The following is a 20,460-nucleotide window of genomic DNA, read 5'->3' on the forward strand; positions in this document are numbered from 1 at the left end:
ATTTTTTTTTAGTTATCATACAAAAACAATGTGGGACGAACAGACAGACAAGGTACTATAATATGCCCTAATTTTAATTGCACAGACATAACATCATGGCATTCCAACAATAATTGATGCCATTCAAGGTAGAAAAGATATTATCTATCCATACATGCAATCATCTTCTTTAAAACATAATTTTCGCAGCAACTTATAAAATCAACAATTCTTGGCTTGCTTGTTTTAACTGCTGGTGACTTATCACTAAAACTTACAAATAAAACACCTATGGTCCCTAAATGAGCTAATTCTATGTTGACAGAATGTGTATTGGTTAAGACTAAAGCTGATACTAATCTTGCTATCTGTAACCTTGTATTTCCTAAGGGTGGTTCTAAATGTCCTATAGTGGTTGGCATTGAATTGAACCGTTGCTGAAATGAAAACACTGAGCATTATAGGGTTATCTGTAATAACTTTGAATAGATATTATTAGTTCAAATCATGAGTCAGACATTGGACACCAATTTCCTTCTCTCATGAAAGTCAACACATACTGCCTAGTCTTCATATAAAATATCTTCAAAATCCATTCAGCAGTTTAAGAGACTTGCAGTTGAAAGATATGTTGACCGAATTAAGAATGGACAAACAGAGTGATTCCTATAAAAAAACTCCCTCCCAAAACTTTGAGGGTATAAAAATATTTAAGTTTATACAAGACCTTTCAATGACAACAAAGTCCTGACAATATGCACTTCTCTGTATTGTTATGTAATCTAACCTCAGTGAGTAATGTAAAAAGGAATTGCAGGAAATATGTACGACAGACTGAAACCTTATCTCACCCAACATCTCTTGGAGGGAGAATAATGATATTTTACGATCATAATATAATAAAAATATACTCTGGGATATACTTTTCACTCAATACTGTTCATTCCTCAGAAATATGTTTGCTTTCAACATACCTGAGGGGGCTCCACCAATAAACTATGAAAATCTTTTAATCTAGGAGTAACAGCTAATAGAACATTACTGACACCCTGTGCTAATCTGTCTGTATCTATGGAAGCAATGTGCTCTTGTGAACCTTCAGGGCTGAAAAAATGAAATACTGAATTCTAAAATAAAAAAAACAAAAAGAAAAAGAAAACAAAAAAACAAAACAAACTGGATTAAGCAAATACAGCAGTTAAGCCAATAATTTAATTTTCAAGGAATGTTGTTGGCTCTTGTCCAAATAAACAAGGTAATATAAACTAAGATCACCGAACAGAATACACATTTTATAATCTATAGATAATCTACAGAATAAGTCAGAAATTAGAACTGCCAAGAGTTTATGACATACTTTCACAAGAAGTGGACTAATCAAAATTAGTGCCTTAAATTTATTCATTTTGGATCCCTTAAACAAAGTTAATTGAAACATGGTGTTATATATATAATTGTTAGCAACTAAATGCAGGGCTAAGTGTAAATTCCATGAAAAGTCTTACCTTTGTTTTCTAAACTCTAACAAGGTTTGTATCACAGAAAGACCATTTACAATAACAGATTCATTTTTGTCAGGACTAAGCATGTTGTCTAATAGTTTAGCAACTGTCTCCTCTCTGAAAACAGAACATCAAACAGATCATTTAACCAAAAATTGGAAAATGAAAACTTTAATTGCACAGCAATTTTACAGAAAATTAAATCCTTATTTAATACAATGAATTCCAATGTTTATTGCAAAAAGCCATTAACACAGCGAAGGTTAACCTACCCACTTCATGACACAGAGAATGAAAGCTGTCACAATGATCTACTAATCATTATAGCATCCTAAAAACAAAATATTAGTTTTTTTGTGTCTAATGCTATTTGGTTAATTTGTGTGTGCATATAATTGTCAGGAATTAATTGAGAGTATTCAGTGGTTCTGTGAGTCACCATTAAGACAAATTCCACAATCAAATTTTAACAGAAAGACATTTTTTTCAAAATAAAGTTACAGTAAAGCTTACCAAAGGAGCAATTTGTAAAATAATCTGACACCTAAAGTTGGTGATGACTTCTCAAATTTCTCGAGAATGTCAGATGATCCTACACATTTACAGAGAACTGCAAACTGCAAATAACATCATTTAACTACTACTTACTGTTCAACAACATTCAATAGAGGGAATACCTGATTCATTTAAATAATACTTACTGTTCAACAACATTCAATAGAGGGAATACCTGATTCATTTAACTACTACTTACTGTTCAACAGCATTCAATAGTGGGAATTCATGATTCATTTAACTACTAATTACTGTTCAACAGCATTCAATAGTGGGAATTCATGATTCATTTAATACTTACTGTTTAACAGCATTCAATAGCAGGAATTCATGATTCATTTAACTACTAATTACTGTTCAACAGCATTCAATAATGGGAATTCCTGATTCATTTAAGGGCTGTTCCAGCAAAAAATACATGGGACCCTGGGATGGCATTTAAAAAAAATATATACTTGGTTGTAGGTTGGTGGAAAATGCATCTACAGCATAATACTGGGCTTGGAAATTCGCTTCTGTGAGTGGTTGTTGGGAAAATGAAGAAACATTCTGTTGAAAGTTGTTTTTTACATTCTAAAAATGGTCCAAAATGAATCCCTGTCATTGTATAAACCTTTAGTATAGTTGAGTTACGTGCTTTTGTTGCTGGAAGTTCACACCATTTTTACAGGTGTTCCGCATGGAAATCGCCCAATGTTTGATCTGACATTATTCTTCCAGTATTCTCAGCGTTCTGCTGTGGAGCAATGCTGCCACCCGAGATGTCAACTTCCATTGTTTGTTGATGTGGTTCATAAGAGTTTCTCGTCTCTCGATTTTTATGTAGATTAGACTGTTGGTTTTCCCGTTTGGATGGTTTTACACTAATAATTTTTGGGGCCCTTTATAGCTTACTTTTCAGTGTGATCCAAGAATCTGTGTTGAAGATCGTACTTACATTTATTATTATGGTTTATACTTTAAATAAATTGTGACTTGGATGGAGAGTTGTCTCAATGGCACTCATACCACATTTTCTTGTACCTATTCTGTGTCTGAATTATCATCAAAGCAACTCTTCCACAATTAAACTTTATGGGTTCTTTTGAAACTGAATTTGAACAGTTGTTAAATCACTATGTAGTCATTGCATATTGATATCAAGAATAACCCATTCCAAAACTTCAAAATGAAAAGGTATCCCCGTATGGGCTATGGAGTGAATGTGTAGATAACAAAAACACCAAATTATCAAAGAACAGGGCTTTTACTTCTGTTCTTCATCTTAGAAATTGTCAGAGAGTTGACAACAATTGACAAAATTTCCATACCCTTAAACAAGACAGCCTCCAGTGTGCAAATAATGATAAACATCAAAATTACTTTATACTCTCTTGTTCCTCACCAGCACAGAGTACATGCAAACTTGAGTGAAGATTTCCAGCTGAAAGTGCTAGGTATACAAGAAGAGAAGTTTTCTTGAAATCATAGATCCCTGATAAAACAAATGGATTTTAGGTCACATTACACAACTATCAAGGCAATCATATGGATACACACAGAAATTTCAACTGGTTAGATGAGATACAAAATAGTTCATGGCAATACACCAGCTTCATATACAGTCACTGATGTACAGTGTGGATCAATACAACTTTTGCATTATCTTCTATTTCTATTCACATACCAAATATCATCGACCTGTGATATAAAGTGGTTGTTGAAAATATGATATGGACAAATACTCTTACAATTGCGAATACCAGAAAGGTAATCCCTATATTCTTGCCTTCTTCAAATTTGCTCTTAGGCAAGACAAAAATCAAGATTTATCTGTGCATTGAAAAAAGGATATGTGTGCATAAAAATGAATGTTACTATATGAAACGATTATAATATACAGATATGTGAATGCACAAGTGGTAAAAGCATTAGTCTATACATGAATATGTGCAACATGCAAGAAATAGGCAAAACAGTGAATATACATGTTTTTTAATCAGTGTCTTAGCCAGGCAAAATGGAGGCCGAGCAGCCCCTACTGAGTTACTCAGTATCCCCTTAGGGTACTTCAAATAAACCAATGTCCCTTTTTGGTTGAAAAAAACATACTATGTGTTAAAGTACCCTCTTCCCTGCGCACCCTCTATTTTCAAATCCTAGCTAGAACACTGATTATGCATAAATGGAATGAAGCATTCATGAAATCATGCAGTGTCTTGCTATTATCTGTATGAAATACATGTATGTCACATGCAGCTGAAATATATAAAAAATTATAATCACCACCATGGGAATACTGTTAAAGAATATATATAAATTTTAATATACAGATAAATGAACGCAAGCAGTAAAAGCGCTAGTCTATACATGAATATGCGCAACATCCAAGTGAAAGGCAAAACTACAGAATATGTATAAATGGAATGAAGCATTCATAAAATCATGCAATGTCTAGCTATTATCTGTATAAAATATGTCACATGCAGCTGAATTATATAAAAAAAAAGTAATGTATCACTATGGGAATACTGTTAAAGAATATATATAAATTTTAATTTGCTTCTGTTGGATCCATAAAGCTTGGGATTTTACCTCTATGGGTGGGTAGGAGTGGAAAAATATCATTTCTATGGGAGGTTACCCCAATTTTCAAGTGTGCCCACCACCATCTATGTATGTTTTACTGGAACAGCCCTTACTACTACTTACTGTTCAACAGCATTCAATGGAGGGAATTCCTGATTCATTTAAATAATACTTACTGTTCAACAGCATTCAATAGTGGGAATTCCTGATTAAGAGCTTCCCTGCCTAATCTAACTATATCACACAATGATTGGGCACAGTTACAGTGCACCTGTAAAAAGTCAATGAAACAATACTAATATATCTGTTCAGATTTAAATACTCAATGTGGTCATTTTTATTCAACAACATAGGGCATCTCATTGGCTTTGTATACAATATAAGATTTACAGCTGTTTAATATCAACTTTCATTCAATATTAGCAAATAATACCATTCAAAAAAGGGACACACACACATAAAACCAATGAATAAGATTGCAAATTTATGTGATAGAAAAAAATATATATATCTCCTCAAGGAATATAATTCACAGAAAATGGAAACACCATATATGTTAGATAGTTTTACACACAATTTTTGTAGTTCTACGAATTGTCTACTTCTTGTTAAGACACTAAAATGAATTGTTTATGACTGTGTGATTCATTCTTTTGTGTGCTTAGTAATATTTCTAATATGACAAATTAACAAGTATTGCTAGCATTTTACATCTAACTGCCAATACAGCTGGAGTATTTTGATCACTGATATGTATATCTCAGCAGAAAATAAACTGAAATCAGGCATTCCAAACTGAATTTCCTGGTTCTTAGGCCATTAACATGTAAATCAATAACTGATCTCACCATTTTATATCCTGACATGTGTTAATGGAGCTTTCATTGAAATTGTTCATTAATAGAAAAAGAATAACAGGGAAAGTACTATTTTGTTTACTATATTGATTAGCAATAATAATTGGTTGTGAAGTGAACTAGGACCTGGAAACCAAGTATTAAACTTTACAAGGCCTAAATTGTGATATAAAATGGTTAGTCCATGGCTTTGTATGTACAACATATGTAGCAAGTCAGAAAAGAATAAACGGTTCATACCTCTTCCGTTTCTGACGAAATCAAACAGTCAACTAATCTTTCAACAATCTGTTTCTCATTCAACCACTGCAATAAACAATAACAAACCAACATAGTTATTATTTACTATAAAATAGCAGCAATTGAATAAATGTTCCCTGTATAATAAATTTCTATTTATCACATATGAAAAAAAATCCGTAATTTCACTTCATATTTTCACCAATAGACCACAATACAAATGTTAATCACCACTCACAAAATATTAAATTTATGTCAAAAATAGCAATAAAATATAGAGAAAACCTATATAATAAATAGGATAATCAATTGGTTATTGTGAATAATCAAAATATATTCCTTCATGCCACCTGTTAAATATGGGTGGTCTTTGGCACTCCTGATCATATTATGACTATTCATTTTTTCCATTAATTAACTTATTATTCCTGTGGTTCATTAGTCAAGAACAAAAAACCATTAAATAGTTACTGAACTTGGGAGACCTCTAACTTTCCATACTCTCCCCAAATTACATTGTATCATACATCCAGATTAAAATAACCTTTTATTGTATATGCATTATAAGTGTCTTTTTCAACCCTATAGCACACCTCAAGACCTATATCACACCCCTAGATCAATATCCCATACCCTATATTACACCCCTAGATCTATATCCCATACCCTGTATCACACCCCTAGACCTACATCGCAAACCCTACATCACATCTCAAGACCTATATCCCATACCCTATATCTAGTGTTAAATCTAGGATTAGAAAAGGGCATGGTATTTTCTTTTTCAAAAGGGCACTTTTTGTCGCCTTGTTTGATTTTTAGGGCACATTGATTGGTTTAAAAATTGTTATACAATTTACAAAATTAAAAATGCATCTGAACTAAAACACTTTTTTATTTTAACTAAAACTTATTTTGAGAAAGTCATACACCTGCCAACTTTTGAAAATCCAAATGGGGGTTTTCATGTGGGACAACGTATGAATCAACATTATCGGGACATATATTATGCATTTACTGTAGTAATGTATGAACGAGACAATCACTATAGCATTAAAGCGTCTCTTTCAGTTGAACAATATGTGCATGCACTATTATAGATTGTAGTTGGTAAGCCCCCTATTTTGTGCTGGATTCCTCCAAATCTATTTAAAATAAAAAAATTTTCATATTAAAAAAAAATAAATGAGAAAATTTATTTACAATCAAATTCATTTCTACTATTTGAAAATAATACATTGAATACTTGTTTCCTTCTTTCCATTAGTGTCAGTTGAAGGTGAGTTAGTATTCATCATATTCATGTTGAGAACTTGAATTCTACAGTTCAGCAAGTATTTTGGGGCTAATTAAGTCAAAAGTGGATAGTACAATAACATGACGCTGAACAGTTTCTCAAGTACAGATGGAGGGAAACTTGGGCAACTGTTACTTATCATTAAATGCTACCAGAAGGTGCAGCATACGAGGAAATGTAACAAATATTCAAGAATATTGAAACTGAATTTCCAAAATCATCACTGTTTGAAAGGAATAACATTTTTTTTAACTATTGCAAACAAAACTTTTGGGAAAAATACTGCATTGTTGAAATTACAGGAAGTGTGAAGACTGCAGGGGAGGGAACTCATTTTGTACAAACATTGACCATTTTAAAATTTGTTTACACACGTGGTTCTACAATTTCAAGACCTGTTCAGATGACAATACAGTGAAACTTCTCCAAACCGGACCCTCAGAAAACCGGTCTTCCCTTCAAACCGGCCGATATACCTTAAAACCTGTGGGGTTTTTTTCTTCAATAGACCGGCCACCCCCTAAAACCATACACCAGCTAGTTTTTCACAGTTTAAGTTACATATTTCAAATAAAAACAACCTCTCAAATTAGGCCGCCGGGTTATTGTTCACTTGTAATAAATGTGTCAACAAAACTGTCAATGATTACGTAATATTACGTAATTAATAATTCATTCACTTCATCAGTGGACAGATGGTAATTGAAGGGGACAGTAGTTTAAACAACAAATTTAATCCAAACATTACATATTGTCACTGGTTGGCTGTTAATTGGTGTGTACACATGTCAGGCAACCCAGGTCATTTAATAGTACGATCTTTACGATCTATTAACTGTCAATTAATGTGACCTGTGCCCAAGCCAAAACAACATAGGGGTGAAATTATTAGACTTTGTTGATAGTAATTTACGAAAACAGTACAAATAACAAGTTACCATCAATAGCCCTTTGATCTTTAATACACATTCTTTCAAAACCACGAACATTATTTTATTGGCAGTACCGTTTTGTAAAATCAAATCATTTACAAACGATGCAAGCTTTGAAATGAAATAAAAAGGCCAAAAGTTTTGAATTAGCATTAAATGTCTCAACCAACAAACTGACAAGGTGTACAGTTATAGACCACATTAATGGAAACAGCTCTTAGAATGCATTGCTATTTTTCACAAAACCGTCCATTTTTTCTTGTCCCAGTGGTGGCCGGTTTGGAGAAGTTTCTCTGTATTGTCAAATTAATTGAGGAGTAGAATTTAATCTTTAGAAAATAATTGGCTGTTGATAAAATTGTAGTAGATCCAATCGGGATTCATTATCTAATTGTCAAACTCTGATCAGCTGATTGCTTCTCGGCAATTATTTACCTGTCAAAAAACCTACCCTTAGGCCTTACCTATTTAGACAGCATCTAACACCTTTTTTATGATTAATGATTCTTTTAATTAAAGAAATGAGATTGAAACGCGAATTAGGGGTTTGATTTCCGAGTTTTTAGGTAATTTCGACAAAATTTGACCTATAAATAATGTTGGGTAAACAACAAAAATGGCGGAGAAGTTAGGTGGTTTCAAGAGGGCTAAGATTCTAACAGGGGCACAATTTCGCGACCAAAATGGCAATTGGCATGTTGGAAAAGGGCATGGCATCCTGAAAAAAGGACATGGCATTCTGAGGAAAGGGGATGGTGCCGCACAATGTTACTTTGCTTTAGATTTAACTCTATATATCCAGCCTCTAGACCTATATCCAATATCCTGTATCACACACCTATATCTACATCCCATACCCTATATCACACCCCTAGACCTATATCCAATATCCTATATCACACACCTATATCTACATCCCATACCCTATATCACACCCCTAGACCTATATCCAATATCCTATATCACACACCTATATCTACATCCAATACCCTATATCACACCCCTAGACCTATATCCAATATCCTATATCACACACCTATTTATCTACATCCCATACCCTATATCACACCCCTAGACCTATATCCAATACCCTATATCGCCCCGTGCAGGTCCGGGTGTTAAAAGAATAGGCCTGCAGCAGCGCTAAGCTGTAAAAGACGACTAAATAGTGCTCAGAACCTTAGCCGGGGGTTGGGCGCTCTGCCCACAGAGCAACTGGGATGTGCCCCAGGTGGTGGAATGGAGTACCCCTGGCGTGTTACATGCTGGGGTTGTCAGGCTATAATACGGAAAACCTGACCGCAAACCATAGTGGTGCACCGTGTTGGGAAAGATGCCATGTTCCTCGCACGTTAAAGAACCCTACTGTGGTATTCTCCCGGAGTAGGAACCATAGGGCTCCGCCACAGGAGGCTAAATTGCCCGACCCTACCCACCTCTCCCTATTTCCAGTGGCAATCAAAATTTGGCGACCCCATTGTCCTTGTGTCCCATCCTTTTTTCATTTCATCATCATTTCATGTTCATTTTATCATCAATTTCATGTTCATCGTCTGAATATAGCTGAAATATTGCTGCTCGGACTTTAAACCCCAACAAATAAACAAACAAACGCCCCCCTTCACAGACCATACTTAAAGCAAAGTTGAAATACATGATATAATGAACATAACATGTCAAAATCTGTACCACATGTGGTACCAACCCTTGACCTGTATCACCCAACCGGCCACCAGAATCTCAAGCTGATACTGCATGTGATACAGATTTTGACATGTAATATTCAGTATGTATCGTCTAAAATATTTGAAAAGTACAGGGAGTCATTAAAAGAGAAGTATTCTGAATTATGAAAGTGCAGTATAGGACACCTAACTAATGTTGCATACTAACTTTCAAGTGTCTTTGAATTGATTTGCAGCTTATTATGAGATTAAATGCAGAATTTTTATTGTTATTACATATTTGGTTAAGTAGTTCCTGGCATAACCCCCAAAATCAATCCCAGCTTACCTCTGGGGGTGTGGCACCTTGTAAAGCAATTTCAGAGAGAGGTATTATCTTTACATCAGAAATATGCTTGTTCAGGCCCCTCACTCCCAATCATTTTAAATCACAACCCCAGATATCCTTTTGTGGTACTGCAACTAGTGGAACAATTTCAGAATTACATTTTCATTGTACTCAAATTTACTGTCCAGACATCATGAAAATGCTTGATTCTGACCCCTAATTCCTATATGGTTGTAAGTCACAACCCCAAAAATTAATCCCTGCCTTCCTTAGGTGGCATGGTGCTATATTAAGACAATTATACACTTATACACAAGTTATTGTCTAGACATAAAATGTCTAAGGATAACCACCATGCTGAACATGACAGCATGATACTCTGAAATAGTCTTTAATAATCCCTGGCCCAACATGTAAAGGTCTCCTAGACACTAACCAATTCTAAACAATTTCTTCGAATCATATGTCAAAAGAAGCATTTCAAAATTTCTATGCAAATTTCCAAGTTTTATGAACATTAAAACAAGTGATTTTGAATTACAATCTGAATAAAGAGATAATTTCCAAATTTTTGTATGAATTGAGTCTCTTAACAAAAAGATGAATAAAAGAATGTTATTACATAATAAGTATTCATAAAATTTCGAGCTTGGCTTTATGGTGGCATTTATCAACTGTTTCAAATCAGAACCATACATACTAATAAAAAAGTTAAGAAAAAAGAATAAATGTTCTCATATAATAAAATAGAAAGAAAAATGAGTTTCATGTGCTATAACAATGTGTTGTTTACAGTGAAACCAAATACTGGTGAAAAAGAAATGCTGAGCTTCTTACATCAATGCCTACTGCATATTAGATTTGTTCCATTGTACAGTTTTAGCTTGTAATTACCGGTAGTCGTTATAATTCTTACCTCAACCACTAAACGTTTTAGTTCCACCCATTCTATACAAGTTAATAATCTTAACAGCACATCCATTATTGCTGAGGTACCAATATGATAAAGAAGTTGTCCTACAAAGTCATTCCTTGACTTCAAAAATTCAAATATCTAAAAATAAAATAAATGGTGTGCATGGAAGGTACACATACAAAAAATGCAACTGATCACAAAGCCCACTGCACATTCATCATGTCACAAACGAAGTTACTTTCTATTCACTATCACGAAACTAATTCCAAAGACAGATAATGTATCTGACAAAAATTAAGGGTGACTTTGTAAAATTAAGCATCCTAAAGGAGCGTTTTGCTTACTATTCGGAAGAGACTTAAGAACGAAATCAAAATATTTCACTTATGTTTCACTACTAAACACATTCCTTTCACCTTCTACATGAAGTTTCATGTGTTGTCATGATAGGCATACCCCAGCTCATACAATATTCTGATATTGGACAGCAACTTACATTGCTTACAAGGTATGCCCATTTATATAAAGCTACATACGAAGTTTGAATCCACAGGGAATCAAGATAATTGCAACAAAATTAGTATGGACAAGGCGATTCCAATATACCAACCACTTGTTGAGTCGGGGTATAAAAAATTATCTTTTGAAGTAGATTTTAAATCAACTGCAATACAATATTTTAGAGATTTAACACTCATAGGTTTTGATTCTAAAAAAAAAAAAAAAAAACCAACATTTCTCCATTTTTTCCTTCAAAATCAAATGCACCTTTTTACATGGTCATCATTATGCTAGTTTTTGACATACTTAAGCATAGGGACTACCTACACAATGACGGCAGCTTAGCACATGGGATATTATGTTGTATGGAACACTTAAAAGAAATATTGAGCAAGGCCCATGCCCAACTTTGACCCTCTTTAACTTGAAAATGGTCCAAAACACATCAAATCAGCTTTGATACATTTGTTTACCAGAATTAAACAAGGAACACACAAACAAAAACTAGAATAATCAAAATCTGAAGAAAACCAAACATTCTACATAGGATTTTTACCCTTTTTGGTCCCTTATTCTAAAACGATAGGGCCACAAACTCCAGACCTCTAAAATATTGTATTGCAGTTGATTTCAAATTTACTTCCTTTAGTGGTTAGTAAAAACTTATCAAAATTTCATAACAATTGGTCAACCACAACTAAGTTATCACACTGAAACGAAATGTCTCCAGATGAGGTCAATGATATTTTAGCAGGCATGTAAAAATTGCTCTGAAACAAACATACAAATAAAAAAAATATAAAACATCAACATCTGATATTTTGGAACCCAGACTGACTCATTGGAGTGCAACGATTCCACTCTGCCACGATCCCATACATATCACGATTCTTGACTGACGATAAGATTTGTACTGTGATTTTTAAACATGTCTTGGGTGTGGTAATTTCAATCACCGTATATACTTGAGTCGATCTATATACAAGTCCATCTGCCTTAAAGTCGGATCCCATCTTCAGACCAAATTTTCTGAACCTAGCCTTGACCCGCTTGTAAGTCGCACAGATTTCTGACAGCTGCATCGCCAACATTCCTTAACTGCAATGGGTATACTTGTTTGTCTTGAAAACTTCAAGAAATGTTGAAATTAAAATTTGGACCAAGCCAGAGTTGTTTTTATAGTAGCAAGTAATTAAATTCCTGACAAGCCATATAGATTGTTCTGATACAGCCATTCTCTTCTAATTTTGATACAATCAATAACCCAAATTGAAATCATAAATATAATGAACAATCGTTCAATCATTTGATGAAATGATCTAAATTTTATTTGCAGAAATAATAGAATACCATGGAGCTGAATAACTGCCAGAAATTTTTTTACAGGTTATGTAAGATTTATTGAATGATACAAAAGGAATTACATTTGGACTATATTTATGTGTAGTGTTCAGCAGAGAAGTTCCAGGCATGAAACGGTGACATAAGGTATTTTGATAACTCAAAAAACCAACAAATCTGATCAACAATAAGATTTTTCCTATGAATTCTAATAATAGCACCTTCTTCCACCTTAAAGCTCTTTAATTCCAAAAGGGGTAGGGTAAAAAATTCAAAAATCTATAGGGCCCTCCACCATGTCCCTAGAAACAATGTGTTAAAATTACAAGAAGATTGGATAAGTTTTGTTTAAGTATAAGTTAAAAGACACCAACAACTACAGCAGGGTGATAACATTATACAACTGAAAAAATTGTTGGTGGTCGCATTAACTCGTATAAAAGCAAATTATGTACACTTCTTACCATTTCACTTTTCCTCGTGATGAGTAAGCCCATTACTTTACTGAAGAAACTTGCCAACAATGGATTTAGAGGTTTCTCCCCTTCTAAAAAACTGTATAATTTAATAACAAGTTCTTCCGTTCCTGCTAGTGCATCTGTTATCTGAGGGACATCTGATGTAAGCAGTTCACATGCTGTGTTGGGGTATCTATATAAAAAATCAGAAATTAAATGTAGATAGAATAATGTTTTTATGTCAAAAATAGATCTAATTAAGTAACTAGCCACTTTATTAAGTAAAATAGAGAATAAGTAGTGCAACTGCTACTAATCTAACTAGTATTCAAGTTTAAAAAGATGTAACCCATAAAGAAAAGCTAATACAAGTGATCCAACTAATCCTCTTGTGAGGTCTAGGACCCACAATTTCTTACATAGGAGCATTGAAACTCATTCTGGACTTATCGTGTTTCACTTTTACTTTCATTGAGAACTTTTTCATTTTCTTCTGTCAGATCTTTCATTTATGATGCAAAAAAGTCCAGGACCTTCCACTCTTGAAAGCAAATTTGAACCCCTTCCCTTCCTCTTAATTCAAATTTTAATTTTACAAAAAAATTATCAAGGATATCAATTTACTTGTACTTGGCTTTTTCATCTTCTTCCTCTTCTGGCTCAAGAGTCACCATCCTAACCATCAGATCCATATTCTCTGGAGCGACAATGCTGAAAAATAGAACTTCACTTCAATCTAATTCTTGATTTTGTATTCAACTATATAAAAAAATAACAAAAAACACTAGCAATGAAGCAAGCAATCTCACACAAAAAATACTCAACCCCCTTACAAATGGACCTCAATGTAAAAACACATGATATGCCCATCATCTAGTAAAAAAAAAACAACATAATAAATGTTTTGGGAATAATACAGGGCTGTACAGAATATCATGCTAAGTATATCCTGACTTATTCTTTATTCCCGCTCAACAGGGAGTTTATATAAGAGACTGACAAAAATTGCTCACAACATGCTTTATATGATACCAAATTGAAGAAATAATTTTGATTAAGGATTATTGCAATGCAAATTTTGCATGTCAATACATAAATTGGAAAATTTCTAGTTCCACGAAACAGAAAGTTGATAAAAGAGAGAAAAAAGATTGTTACAACATGTTCCATGTTCATGGTATAATATTTCTCTAAAATAATTTCCCCATATTGGTTCTTTCTATGGGCTATTCCATCAATAAATGTATGGAGGGTTGGAATACAGTGTTTTTATGACCCAACCACCCATACATATTTTTTAAGGATTAATGCACCTCCTGAATTCCCCTCAGACCGTTTGACTATCACTATGAACAACTACGTTAAGTTATACAAAATTTGGGTAAGTTGCTCTCGTTACTTTGTGACATGCTTACAAAGGACAGATGTATGCCAGACATTTGTATACCATAATGTGTCCCGTCAAAATTTTGATGGGCATATAAAAAGGGAGGATGGAAAAATGTTTAAAATGACCTCACTTGAAATCTCATTTTGGATTTTGTTGAAAATTTATCTTAACCTGTATTTCATGGTATGCAACAACTGTGCAAAGTTTCAAAATTATTCATTGATCTGTTTTCAAGTTATAAACTGGACACCGCTAGGATGGACAGACACATAATTTTTTGGAGGGTATCACATTACCCCTCACCACTACATATGGAGCGGTATTAACATTAGAAATAGTTTAACCATGCTGATAAGGATCATCGCGAAAATTTGGTTTATCACACAAGTTGCTGGAAGTATTTTCAAACGAAAAACAGAAATTTCTGATTTTTCAAAATATTAAAGGGAGCTTACCAATATGGATACATACCCTTTTGCCAAGTTTCATTTAAATTGGTGAAAGCAATCTTAAACTACTGAGCAAAAGCTGGGGCCCTCCATCTTTGATATGAATACATTATCATGACTCAAAAACAAACAAAAAAACTAAAGGAAGCTTTACAATATGGATATAATGGATATATACATTTTCCAAAAGTTTTAATTTGCTTGGTACAGGGGTTACTTGGTACTTGATATGAGGGTAAAATAATACCCCCCCAACAACTTTTAGTAGCAGGCATAAAAAGGGCACCTTGATTTAAATTCTTTGAACATACAGTTCATCAAGTCATGACATTGCATGTACAAGGACTTATCTAAAGCAGAAAAAAGCAATGACACTTACAAATCCAGTAGTTTTTTATTTTGTGCCTTACATTCTTGTAAGATATCATTCTCTTCCATAAGTTCTTGAAGTGTGACATCCTACAATGAAATTTCAAATTGATTAACATGATAAATACACTAAGTGTAATTAAGTTTATGCTAGAATATTTTAGCTACTCAATACATTACTTAAACAGTTCAATTCATGAAATGTCGTAACAAAAAACTAATGTTTAATAAATGTGTGAAATTGAATATGTTAAACTATAAACATACACAGATTTCACTTCTTATTTCATCAATCTCATATCATACCTCTATATCAGTCCTTTCCTTCAAAATTCTCAATGACTAGCCCAAATAATAGAGGACTGTATAGGATTAAACTAGCCAAAAACAAGAAATGTACACATCATTTCACTAGCCTGAATCAATTTTTACTAGCCCTGAGCTTCAGGCTAGTGGCTAAAGGTGAGCACTTCTATATTCTTCTTTTTTCCACACTGTATTAAATGTTAATTAGAACCCAACTATTTTAATTTAAAGTGAGTATAGTTTAGAAGACCTTGAGTTTCACAAAGTAACTTACATCTTTTTCTAGAAGGGTATCAATCTTTGATGTAGATATTATATTAAACTTCCAAAACATTTTGGTATCTGAAAAAAAAAAAAACAAATTCAATGCTGTTTTACTCAGAATTCTTACAACAGTTAATCTATCATGATACATAATCAAAGTACTGACAGCACTGGAGTGTTTTGATTCCTATGGAAATTGTTTTGTTTGTTTGTTTGTTGGAGTTTAACGTCCGAGCAGCAATATTTCAGCCATATTCAGACGATGAACATGAAATTAATGATAAAATGAACATGAAATGATGATGAAATGAAAAAAGGATGGGACACAAGGACAATGGGGTCGACAAATTTTGATTGCCACTGGAAATAGGGAGAGGTGGGTAGGGTCGGGCAATTTAGCCTCCTGTGGCGGAGCCCTATGGTTCCTACTTCGCGAGAATACCACAGTAGGGTTTTTTAACGTGCGAGGAACGTGGCATCTTTCCCAACACGGTGCAACACTATGGTTTGCGGTCAGGTTTTCCATATTATAGCCTGACAACCCCAGCATGTAACATGCCAGGGGTACCCCATTCCACCACCTGGGGCACAAATCCCAGTTGCTCTGTGGGCAGAGCGCCCTAGCCCCCGGCTAGAGTTCTGAACACTATTTAGTCGTCTTTTACGACAAGCTTAGCGCTGCTGCAGGCCTGTTCTTGTAACACCAGGACCTGCACAGGGGCTGTGAAATTGTAACATGTAAAATGAACAAAATTTCAAAGATTACATGATGTGTAATAAAATTGTGCTCATACATTTTCATTTTAAATATTGTTAAGAACTATCCTTTTTATAATATAAATAAACTGCAAGTTAATCCATACTACTGATACAACTTCACACACATTTACAAATTTTTGTTCCATTTCACCTTTCTACCCAATTTTAAACCTATTCAAAAATCAATGTGCATTTTCATTCAATACTATATTAACAGAGTATATATCCTACAAATAAAACCAATTTCAGCTTAAGAAATTAATTTCAAAAGATTTTCAAAAACTAGACACTTTTATCAATTTGAATTTTCCCGCCAATTTTACTAGGTCAAAATCACTGCTATTCACTTCCTGTTTATAAATGGTGAAATATTGATGATAGGATGGAGAATTTGACTTGCAAGTGTGTCAAAATGAACATGCTTAACACATTTTAAGCTTCTAGACGCATTACTGCAAGAAATGAATTTCCTAAATGTAAATTTATTACCAAATATCTTTCAAGGCCAAAAAAGGAGTCCCTCAAATCTTCATTTAATATAAAGACTAGATCTCAAATTTTATTTACAGACATAATAGAACATTATTAAAATGATTAATGGCAAGAAACTGATTTACTGTTTATAAGAGTAATTGAATTATAGAAAGGAATTGCATTAGGACTATATTTTTGTGTAGTGTTCAGAAATGGTAGGGAAGTTCCAGCGATGGACTGGTGAAATAAAGTATTTTGATCCCTCCAACATGTCTGTTTGTTTGTTTGTTGGGGTTTAACGTCCGAGCAGCAATATTTCAGCTGTATTCAGACGATGAACATGAAATTGATGAAAAAATGAACATGAAATGATGATGAAATGAAAAAGGGATGCAGGGTTCGACGTTAACTTTTATATTCACTTGTCCAGTCGGGCAAGTGACATATGTGATTCACTTGCCCGAAATATTGAAATACTTGCCCGGAACTTTGTGTCACTATATAGTGTTTAAACCAGAAACCCTTGTTTAAATAAATCGAAAAGCCGTCATATTTTTTGCGGGAATAAGGGGTAAAACAGGAAGCAAAGAAATTACAAGTATTCATGTGAGGAGTTTTTATTTCACATCTTTAGTTTAACAAATGGACAACAATAACTATCTTCAATAGAATTTTATTTCTCTTTTTCTATCATATTTTCGAAGTTTTCGATACAGATTTCTTACAGTTTTCCAAAGTAAGAAATTCCATAAATAAATCGCGATGTTCAATTGGATAACGAAAATAGATGTACAATTGGACGCATCTGATTGGTCGACATTAATATCATAAGATCTATTTTTGGCAAAGGGAAAATCAGAAAACTATCCAATGATAATCTAGGTCAGCAAGGTCGGGAAGAACGGCAAACTATACAGAAGTAATTTTCGATGTTTTAGAGCTGCGATGATCAGAAATAATGTAATTTGGGCACATATTTTTTTCACTTGCCCAGTCGGGCAACTTTGATGTCGTTTTTACTTGCCCAGACTGGCGATTTACTTGCCCCGGGCAATCGGGCAACCGTTAATGTCGAACCCTGGGATGGGACACAAGGACAATGGGGTCGACAAATTTTGATTGCCACTGGAAATAGGGAGAGGTGGGTAGGGTCGGGCAATTTAGCCTCCTGTGGCGGAGCCCTATGGTTCCTACTTCGTGAGAATACCACAGTAGGGTTCTTTAATGTGCGAGGAACGTGGCATCTTTCCCAACATGGTGCAACACTATGGTTTGCGGTCAGGTTTTCCGTATTATAGCCTGACAACCCCAGCATGTAACACACCAGGGGTAGGTACCCCATTCAACCACCTGGGGCACACATCCCAGTTGCTCTGTGGGCAAAGCGGCCTAGCCCCCGGCTAGAGTTCTGAGCACTATTTAGTCGCCTTTTACGACAAGCTTAGCGCTGCTGCAGGACTATTCTTTTAACACCCGGACCTGCACGGGACCCAACATGTCTGACAGAATTATGAAGGGTCCAAATGTTCAATAGTAAAAATTAACTATTCTTTTTTTGTGGCCATGGAAGGTGTTCATTTTGAAGATATTAGGGATATTTCGTTCAAGTGTAGCCATGTTCATTTTGTAAATAGGTGGTTTGCTTTGATGCAAGTGTTTTCTGGTAGAAATAATACATATGTACTGGTTCTGTAGAATTCAATGATGGTCTTGAACAAGTTTGATTTAGAAAAATAGACGATGAAGCTAGAGAGGTATGGACGATAGGTCTGGTCTTGTGATTTTCCAGTGGAATTGCTGACAATTTTCCAATGATCTCTCTACAGAAGTGCCAGTAATCCTTGTGCAGTAAATAATTTTTTTACAATTATTATTATTGGTTAGATACATGTATGAAAACTCTTCATTCTTTGCACATTTTTTGGGAAAACACATCCTGTCTCAACGTCCAAGATGAAACCTAGGAATGTTCTTAGCTCAAAGAAATAGAAAAATCTGGTGTAGAAAGACATAATGATCTTAATAAAGAAATAGCATAGATTTTTGTACTAATTCAGCTGCATCCAGAAGTGTTTAAAAAAATATCTTTCACCCGGTTTACAGTGCTAGCAAAAAAGAATATATTCCATTGTATTCCTATGTTGCCAAAACTTAACCAGTAAATGATCTTTCTTAATTGCATACAGAAAAAAAGGTATAAATAATGAACAGCTAAATTGTACTTTGCTAAACCTACTTAAAATTATGAAATGAAAACACAAAATATAAATTATATATGGATGTAATAAAAAAATGTGTAATCTGTAGCCATTGCAACTTCTATCCAAATCACTTTTTTGTGGCCTTCCTAATTACCAAAGATGATTAGGAAATGACCATTTGATTTTGATTTTAATTCCAACCGCATCAGGGCACAATTATGTTTCCATTTCACTATATTAAGTATCTGGAATGAGGTCAGAATATTTATTTTCTGTTTATTTAAAAAATTTGCCAGACCCCCACCTTAGAAGCAAACTGTTGTCCCCTTAAAATCTTAAACTAGGTCTAGCTCACAAAATTAATGTTAGTATTGAACTCATAAACAGTATTTACCTCTTCCTAATTTGTCAAATATGAGTGATTTTCTGTTTTTAAATAGTGGAAAATGTAAGACCAGATTGCCCATACCAATGCTTAAAATTGACAAGGTTAATACTTTGAAGTTTCATATCCAAATTATACATCATAATGAAAGTCAATATACCAATTCGAAAATGAAACTATGTTAGCAAGGGGATGGCATAAAATGTCAGCTGCAATTTCATAATGCAAAAGGTCCAGGCAACAACTGGATAAACAAATATAAATATAGGGTGATTGTTGATGCTACTATGCCAGGAATTACCTTGAAATGATTGTTTTTAAATATTATTTTTGGCCTGTAAACATAAGCGAATGACTCAACATCAAATGGTAAGTATCGTTCTCTAGTGACATGTCAACATCATGGGGCGTTTAGGAACGTGACATTGTCTGCATATAAATATGTATAGTGTAAAGATTTTTATGCCAGCATACTAATTCTTAATTCATCGAATTAACTATATAATTCTAGAAATAATCATGTCAGGCGGGAACGAGCACTTCACAAAATGGCGACGCTGATTCTCTTATTATCAAATTTCAACGCGACAACGAGACTATAGTTTTTTTAAATATATTTTTTTTAAATTCTGTTTTAGTCTTTTCTTTATTTCTGTGAAAAATGAATTGATATTACCAATACACATTTTTTTTTAAATTAAATG

The 20,460-nt window shown here is 33.9% G+C and overlaps 1 protein-coding gene across 5 annotated transcripts in view; it reads right to left on the reverse strand.

Moving 5' to 3' along the window:
* Nucleotides 1-20,342, reverse strand: part of LOC148615033 (serine/threonine-protein phosphatase 6 regulatory subunit 3-like) — a 41,781-nt gene extending 21,439 nt beyond the window's left edge. For 3 of the 5 annotated variants that reach the window (XM_088589633.1, XM_088589630.1, XM_088589628.1), the window contains exons 1-11: nt 20,058-20,198; nt 15,948-16,015; nt 15,378-15,457; nt 13,784-13,870; nt 13,166-13,352; nt 10,860-10,997; nt 5,702-5,767; nt 4,781-4,875; nt 1,485-1,598; nt 954-1,083; nt 258-416 (exon numbers count right to left, since the gene is read on the reverse strand). In XM_088589633.1, the coding sequence (XP_088445759.1) occupies nt 258-416; nt 954-1,083; nt 1,485-1,598; nt 4,781-4,875; nt 5,702-5,767; nt 10,860-10,997; nt 13,166-13,352; nt 13,784-13,870; nt 15,378-15,457; nt 15,948-16,007 (1,116 nt within the window). In that variant the 5' untranslated portion in view covers nt 16,008-16,015; nt 20,058-20,198. Of the gene's footprint in view, nt 1-257; nt 417-953; nt 1,084-1,484; nt 1,599-4,780; nt 4,876-5,701; nt 5,768-10,859; nt 10,998-13,165; nt 13,353-13,783; nt 13,871-15,377; nt 15,458-15,947; nt 16,016-20,057 lie in introns of all 5 variants that reach the window. The other 2 variants (XM_088589631.1, XM_088589629.1) reach the window with 2 other exon arrangements.
* Nucleotides 20,343-20,460: the final 118 nt, after the last annotated feature.

This window comes from Perna viridis, chromosome 6 (assembly GCF_037379345.1).
Source record: "Perna viridis isolate PV_CMFRI_1.1 ecotype Kerala chromosome 6, ASM3737934v1, whole genome shotgun sequence".
NCBI lineage: Eukaryota > Metazoa > Mollusca > Bivalvia > Mytilida > Mytilidae > Perna > Perna viridis.